The sequence below is a fragment of the Cupressus sempervirens genome, chromosome 2 (genome assembly GCF_028749045.1).
Source record: "Cupressus sempervirens isolate cs-2001-9-10 chromosome 2, ASM2874904v1, whole genome shotgun sequence".
NCBI lineage: Eukaryota > Viridiplantae > Streptophyta > Pinopsida > Cupressales > Cupressaceae > Cupressus > Cupressus sempervirens.
Genome location: NC_143119.1, coordinates 49,546,752 through 49,555,118, shown reverse-complemented (window position 1 = coordinate 49,555,118; position 8,367 = coordinate 49,546,752). Strand labels below are relative to the sequence as shown.

Genomic DNA, 8,367 nt, shown 5'->3' with positions numbered 1-8,367 from the left:
GATACAATTTATTTAGACACAAGCTTCCTCACTATCTGCTTGTCACAACAATAGTACAGAGAAAAAATCCAAATTATAGATGTCAGTGACAAAGGTGCGAATAAATGCTTCCAAAGTTGAACTCTTCTAGATTTTAGCAGTTTTTGAAAAAGAGAAGCATAGCAGAATAAGGAATATTGGCAACATGATGATATGAAATATCCACATTAAAAAGTTTTCCATTCCATCTGTGATGACTTTAGAGACTCAAAGCAGAGAATTTGTTAGGTACAGATAAATTCTAACATATCCAACTCGAAAGCCCTTAAAAATCATCAATTATATATTTCTAATCTATGTGTAAATGTGGCACTTCCATGACAACTATCGAACGTTCATTTCTTAAAGCTAGATGAAACCCTTTAACATTTGGGAAAAGAATGTATAGCAACAAGATCAACCATTTTAAGTAGCCCAATCATGATGGTCTAAATTCAAAGAGTCAGCATACAGTGCTAATATTTGGCCATGAAATCTTCGGAGAAATTTTTCTAGCAAGAAAAAAACTCATAATTACCATATTTATCTAACTTCAGTTCCCCCATATTTCAAGTTTTAGATTTCTACGATTGATTAGTATGGTCCACCGCCTCTCTTCACAGAGTTAGAGCACAGATGATTTATATTTCAGCCTATTTACAGAATGATGAGACCAAGAGCTCGACAACATCCTCCAAAAATGTCAAGCCCAGATACAAAAATCAATTCAAGACCATAAGCAAAAACTGCCCACTAGTAACTTGCTTGAAACATCTGTAAAAGACATTTTCTCATCTGCAAACAATAAATTGAAAATGACATTATCTCAGTAGCAATGTCGGTTTCTCAGACATAAACTGCTAAGGTAAATATCCTGTGGTTGGCATCTACCAGATATATCTCTCTTTAACAGTTTGCGGACATGCACACAAATAACTTGTATGCTCCAGCCTCTGACAATCAGTAGTAAGATTATCTTTTAAATTGACAGATACTTCTACAAATCTGAGAAAATTAAAGCACACTTTTGAAAGCAAAGATCATCAAACCATAAAAAGGTAGGAATGTCAAAGGGAATCGGCTCCTTCCAGCTGTTGCTGTGCCAGATACCTTTCCCTCCGCTCTTTCTGATACAAAGCAAGAACAGTTCCTTATTAAATTGTATTTTTAAAGTTAACATTATCAGATTTCCACGATCCACAATCCTAAAGTTGCATGGATATAGAGGGTGTGCGAAGAATAGGTCAGAGCAGACCACATACCCATTCATCTATGACAAGCCCTTCGCCAACAATTCGTGGAGCAGCATCTTCTGGAGGTTTTTTCCGTGCCTCAATTGCAGCCTCAGCTTCAGCCAATTGCTTCTTGAGCTTTTCCAACTCCTTTATAAATGTCAAAATTGAGGATAACCAATTCAGTACATTAATTTTCAAAATGTAATTAAAATAGTCTTAATCAATCATTTCACTAGGAGTGTTTATGCATAAAATCCAAGTTAAAATGGTCTTAATCTATTGTATGACCAGGGGATGTTTGGAATTTTGAACTGTGATCATGTCATGAGATTATTTTAAACCAAGTAACAGATTTCTAATTATGATTCTTCAAAATTTTCACTTACAGGAGTGGAACGTTGTGGATCCAAATAAACAACGCGCAATATTTGCTCTACTGCTACTAGTTCCTTCTGCTCTTCAAACTTCTCACCAAATTCACAAAATTAGAAATTTTGTAATCTATTAATAAGTTCACATCAATGTTCAGACCATGAAGAATATTTCTGCCTAACTAGCAGCTTCAAACAGATTCTACATCATGAATCATTTATGTGCCTTCTTCTATTTCTTTGAAAACAGAAAAGTTTACCAGCTCTAAATCATATTCGACTCCGTCCTTGACTTTCAAACTAACAATCTTGAACTTGTCTTTAACTTTTTTCTCCGGTTGTTTCTCAGACTGCTCAGGTGGCTCCACAAATTTAAATACTGCGTTGTACATGCTCCACATCACAATATAATCAGTATAATCAATCATTTTCAACAGAGCGTATTCTAATAACAAGCCGGATATCTAGTAATAACAGAGAAGCCTCTCCAATATTGCTTTTTGACATCAAAGAGAACTTACCAGTTGCTATAAGTGACTCTCCTGGAGTAAGCATACTGCTAGGAGGACGCATAAAGCAGCTCTTAGGAGCAGTAGTTTGGAACTAAAGACTCAGCAAACTCAAGAAGATTAGCTGTAGCTAAGGCTTGAAAGAAATTTATTTCCAGTTATAGATCACATCACATAGTACAACCAGTACACATAAAATAAACAAACAACCAGCCATAGCAAGAAAGAGCAAAGAGAAACTACTTGCTATACCAACCATGGAAAACTCAATGTCCATCTCAATGTAAAATGAAAAGGCCATCCTTGAGAGAACGGTAAATTCAACTTCTATTTATATCTGAACTAGTATGACACCATTAGTTATGTGATATATTATGCTATTCTCAGAAGAGGTAAGGAGTACTCACCTTGAATGCCACATTGGAGCGACTGATGTTCAGGATCTTTATTGCACTTGAAACTTGTTTCCCAGGTTCATCTTCAGCAAAGAAATTCAAAAGCATACCCAATGTCAGTTTCTTATCCAAATTACTTTGTTCATCACTTTCCTTGAATTCAAAATTGCTAAGAAGAATTTTCAGGTCGCCTATCATATCTTCATCTGAATAATACCAACTAATGAACATGTGAGAGATGTGGCCTATCATGGCCCATTCAAAAAGGGGAGAATCCATGATTTAATTAAGTGACCAAGGGCCCACTCATTTTAATTTATTGTACTCATCCAGTCAAATACAAATATCAACGAATGAAAATTTGTCAGTTGCATTAGCCAGAAAAAAGAAAATGCAGCTATTTGGGTTTCATGGCACTCATCCAAAGCTCTACAAATGATATAACCTTATTTTTAAGAGGGCAATTTGTGCCTCTCAATGCGTAGGCATTGTGGGCTTGCATAAAAGTTGGCTTTAAAGATGACGCGTATATGCGCATTCCAGTCAAGATAAAGAGAGCCCGGTGTAGATAATTTCTTTGAAATTTCAATTTCAATTTCCCTGTACAAGTCATGCAAGGAATCATAGGTTTTCTCCCATAAGGAGTATAGAGATAAATTAAATGCTATGAATTTCTTAGTTCAACAGATTTGGTGAGCCTCTTGTGCTGCAGATTGTGGTTCCTGCAATGGCTCTACAGCTCTCAAATATGTAGATAGTGATTTCTCCTAAACAAGCCATAATTCCGTTAGGTAGATACAGGCAAAGGTAGGGTTTCGTACTATTAGCTCTATGCGACCTCTGTAGCGGCCAGCGCTATTACCTCAATCCTAATAAACTTTCAGAGGGCCAAACTGACTCGGTCTACAAATTTAGACAACTGATTTCATAATATTTTCAGAGCCAAGTCTGACTCGTTTTTGTAGCATTTGCTAGGACACCGAGAACCAAGCAATCTTTTACCTGAAACCCGCATTCATTTCGAACAGTTTAGGTGTAAACAAGATTGTTATGGACTACGTACGAACGTGCCATGATGTTATTTTATTTGATCTTTTGCAGCGATGCGTCTTTTTCCATAAAACACTCCAAGAGATGCAGAATTCAAGTTTTAATAATTCTAGTGAGGTCTATTTCCCGAATGAAAGCACGAAAATAGTCAGATACTGCGGACAAATGTCTAGGCAAGGCATAGAGGAAATGGAGTTAAAAGGTTTATTTAATTCCAATCTCCTAGATCTCAAAGGCGTATCGTTTTCATAGATTTTCCAGAAAACATGAAGTACAACAAAAAAACCCCGTCTTAAAGAGGTTCTTTAATGATGCATACCTCCATCAATAAGCACCTACCAAAACATTCAATGCCATCCCTAACATCATAAACTGGAAAACCCAAAAGGGCGTAATGAACGAATCCAAAACACTGGAACGATGAACTTACAGGGAAAGTAAAGCTTGCTTTCAGGATCAAGCCTGAGCCTGCGTCTTGTAGGCAACAACGCTCTCGCAACCGCAGAAACAGAGTTAATGCTCGAAGAATCAGTCCCACTGGTTCCCTCCTGTTGATGACCCTGAGAATGGCCGCTGCTATTGCCCTGACTCTGCCGGTGTGAAGAAGTCCCCTGCTGCCAAAACGGCATTCTGCAAAGATTCCAGCCCTTGCCAGGAACTGAGCTATTCAGATCGTTATTCCCCGTGCCCCCCAAAATGACCATTGTCTATAAAACTCAATATATCCCCTCAATTCTACAACCCCCAATTCCCCTCCTCTTATGTCTCTCTCATCTGCACATCGAACCAAGCAAAGCCCATCTAACAAACCACCATACTCATTACAAGAAACACCGTAAGGCGGGTCAAAATGTACAGAGAGGAGGCCCCAATGAGGAAATTCAGAACTACAGCAAAAACTAAGAAATACACCCGAAACAACTGCAACAGATTGAAGGCTAATCCGGTGATATGATCTTCGACCTTTCCACCTGTTTGGGTAATATTATCTTCACTTTTTTCAACCTGGGTCAGTCCCTCCTGGCATCTGCTACTGCATCTTACTGTACATGATCTCAGTGTCCCCTGCAGTATAATCCGGACATGAAATTGTTCATGAACTTTAGTTTGTGGGCGTCCTGAGATCCGCCATCTCCGCCACACCGGACCTCAAACTCCTTTCCATTAGGGTTATGTCGGGCTCCCTCCAGCATGGAAGGGAATGTATTCCTATCCTCCCAAATTCCCAATCTATTGTTTGTACACTCCCTAAAAACTTTATAGGGAAAGGAGGGGTGGCAGCCTTTCATGAAAGCATTGATGTGAGAACATATTCTCTATTGGAAAAGATGACAAATTACAATCAAAGAGAAGGCTCGCCTTCCAAAAGGTTTTCCGCTGCAAATGACAATGCTACTATTTACTGCATTGACTATTTTATTTATCTTGTCTGCAACATGGCTGTGTTTTTATTTTTATAATGAATTTGTACACTGGTTTGTTTAAAGGTGATGTCATGGTCGTTGAGATTGTAACCACCCTAGAACTGAGTTTTCTATGTTTTGGCCTTTTGATCTGGTGTACAGATCTCTAGGCCATTTGTATAAACAGTGAAATCCTCAAGAGCGATTTTACTGTATGCATGTGTACGGCGTTGATTCAGCCTTAACGGTGAAGATATGATGCACCCAATGCCTTACGTTTCAAGTACTGTTCTTTATCCACTTGTATGAATGAGCGGTTCAGTCGCCATTACTAAGATGTAGCTCAACCTCTCTCCTATGTTAGGTGTGACATTCAGTCAGAAGGACACCTAGTGATGAGTTGCTGCATTAACAACTCTTGCCAAGACTATTTAGAAAAATAAAATTCACATTGTATCAACTTTAGTATGGTTTAAAAAGGGAAGGAAAGTCTGTTTTATGGTTCACTACACTAGCTATAGATGGTATGGTTTAACATATGGTGACAGTGTATGGGACTACCTTGTACTCCTAGTACATACGAGGCGTACATACCCCACTTCAGTGGAGATCTGAACTTGTGACCTTTCTTTTGAGAGTACAATGAATTTTCATTAGGCCAACTCAAGCAATACTTCTTAAGAACAGGATAATAGGTAATGCGATTTAAAATTAATTAGTTCTTGTCATAGGTAAATACTATAAACTATAAAATAGGTTAGCTTAACTAATAAGATTCAAGAATTTTTTCAGGTTCTAAGTTTTTTATGAAGTTTAAATATTTCTATTATTTTTTAAAATGGGAAAATACTATTCAACTGAAATCTTATTGAAATCTTATTGGCTCTCACTAATAATAGTAAAGGGAGAAAATTAGTTTTTGTAACAAAAAATCAAAAAAAAAAAAATTAAAGCTCTAACTTTTAGCATTAATTGTGCAACTAATATGATTGAAAATATCGTGAAAGAGATGTGACACTACATTTACTTTTATCATTTCAAAAATTTGAGAATTTGAATTCTTTATAAAGTTTGAACATTTTTATTTTATTTTTTGAAAAATAATAATAGTATTTAATTGAAACTTAATTTTTAGTTCCTAAGGCAGGAATACTTATGATTCATGTCAATGCAAATATGACATTAACACTAACCAATCAAATCAAAAAATTTAAAAGATTATATGAGATTTCAAATGTTTATTTTTTTTCTAATTTTCCATTATTTTATAAATCACATTTTTCATCCATTCTATTGGTCCATACTATTTTTGGTGGGGCAGAAAATTATTTTTCTTTAATAAAAAATACAAATATTTTCTAACTTTATCTTTTCCAACATTTGTGACAAATTGATAATATTTTATTAATTACAATTTTATCTTTTCCACATTTGTGACAAATTGATAATATTTTATTTTTTCAATCATTTTATATTCCACTTCACACAATAGGGCTAATCAATATTCATTATCACAATCTATTAAATATTTTTAATTTCTTATTTTAAATATATTTATTATTAGTTTTACATTGATATTTATTTTTTACTATTTAATATAACTTGTTCCTAAAATTTCATGTAATGCATAAGTTAAAATTAATTATATGTGTGTTTGTGTCTTTTTAATATAATTTCAATATGTTATATCTTTGTATTTGAATTTCTAATTTTCTTAAAACTTTGCTCTTTTAATAAAAATAGTTAAATTATTACTATTATTTTACTTTTATAAAAAAAAATTAAACAATATTATTTTTAAATTAGATTTTATAATAGTGTTTGTAAAATGTATAATTGATAAGTGTTACAATTTATAAATTATATCATCTATTATTATTATTTATTTAAACAATTTATCATTTAGTTTAAATACATTTAAAACTTAAATATATATTTTAATATTATATTAATAATTATATTTTATATTAAAAAAATACTAAAGAAATAACCACAAAAAGAAATAATTCAATTCTAAAAGATATATAAATTATTATTAAGTTTTTATAAACTATGTATTAAAATTAAATAGCTATATTTTATTTCTTATTTATTACATCATATTTATTCATCAACATCAAATTTATATGTATTGCATCTATTTATTATTTACAAATTTACATATTAAATTATATAGATATTATTTCATAATTAAAAATTACTTAATTTATGAAAAATTTGGAAATACAAAACATTAAATAGTAAACCTTCTCTAATTGTGTAAAATTAAACAATTAGTTTTACTTATAAAATATTTTTGTATTTTAATACATTTCAATTTTTTCTTATAGAAATGTGAATTTTAATATAAAAATTAAATTCTTAGTTTCATTAATTAAAATATAATATATTTTAATATTTTATTATAACTATGATTTTATTTTGACTATTTATTTTATTAAGAAAAATAATTATATATACTTCTCTCTCACACACACACACAACTTATGTTGGTATCACTCTATCTTACTATTTTATCTCTTTTCCTCTTCCTCTATATTATCTATCATTTTTTCCCCTATGCATATATGTTTATGTTGTTATTGTTGTATATTGCTATTTATCTCTATCTATATCTCTATCTTAGTTTTTGTCCAGTGCTAATGATTAAAAATAGTGTGAGTTCCATTTGATAATCAAGATGAGAATAATACATAGCTGGGGGAGTTATTCCAACTACTTATGGTTCTCTAGTAGCATGCATGGTATGCTTAAACATATAATGTGATAGTCCAAATGCTTCATCACTTCTTCAAATTCTATAATTCAAATATTGGTATGGATATCTTTCCTCATTGTACATAATTTAAGTTGTCAATGTAGAAGGTGCAAATTTGTCTAAAGCATATGTATTGATCATAGTATGATATTAAGTACTTAGTGTCATATTGGGGACTTTGGTCTCTTATTCTTGGGCTTAAATGCCCAAAGATATATTAATATAGCACGAGAACTTAACAACAAAATATAAGCCATCCCATCAAATCACAAGCGCATTTCTAGGACGAGAATTTAACAACAAAATATTAGCAATCCTATCAGATCACAAGTGCATTTATAGGCGAAAATTAATGCATTCACTATGTTAATTTAGATTCTCACTCATCTACACCTCTACAACCATTATGCGTTAGGCAAGAACTATGACGCATTGCATCTCTTGTTAAAACCAAAATCAATGAAAATTTAAAATTCTAACTTTTTGTATTAATTGTGCAATTAATTTAATTATTATAAAAGCTATGTCACACCACACTTTACTTTACCATTGGTCAAATTAATAATAATAGAATGTATTAATTCATAAAATTTTGATTCATTTTGTCCTTAATCATTATCTTTTAAAA

General features: G+C 32.6%; 1 protein-coding gene across 3 annotated transcripts; it reads right to left on the bottom strand.

Annotated features, from left to right (window-relative positions):
• Positions 1–442: 442 nt before the first annotated feature.
• LOC149571011 (vesicle-associated protein 4-1-like) lies at positions 443–4,810 on the bottom strand. Of its 3 annotated transcripts, none has more exons than XM_089812575.1 (8): positions 4,009–4,810; positions 2,541–2,611; positions 2,146–2,227; positions 1,885–2,003; positions 1,640–1,717; positions 1,281–1,400; positions 1,068–1,145; positions 443–971 (listed from the first exon to the last, which is right to left on the bottom strand). In XM_089812575.1, the coding sequence occupies exons 1-7, from the start codon at positions 4,280–4,282 to the stop codon at positions 1,086–1,088; spliced, it is 804 nt and encodes a 267-aa protein (XP_089668701.1). In that variant the 5' UTR covers positions 4,283–4,810; the 3' UTR covers positions 443–971; positions 1,068–1,085. The 3 variants fall into 3 exon arrangements, with proteins under 3 accessions (XP_089668701.1, XP_089668702.1, XP_089668700.1); XM_089812576.1 differs by having other exon boundaries at positions 443–813; XM_089812574.1 differs by having other exon boundaries at positions 443–1,145.
• Between the last annotated feature and the right edge of the window lie 3,557 nt (positions 4,811–8,367).

Bases quoted from the DNA above. Each gene is read 5' to 3' on its own strand.
- LOC149571011 (XM_089812574.1), bottom strand. From the start codon at position 4,282: ATGGTCATTTTGGGGGGCACGGGGAATAACGATCTGAATAGCTCAGTT. The intron at 1,718-1,884 runs GTAAACTTTTCT...TTTGGTGAGAAG, and splicing joins TCGAATATGATTTAGAGCTG to TTTGAAGAGCAGAAGGAACT. The intron at 1,401-1,639 runs GTAAGTGAAAAT...ACATTTATAAAG, and splicing joins ATCCACAACGTTCCACTCCT to GAGTTGGAAAAGCTCAAGAA.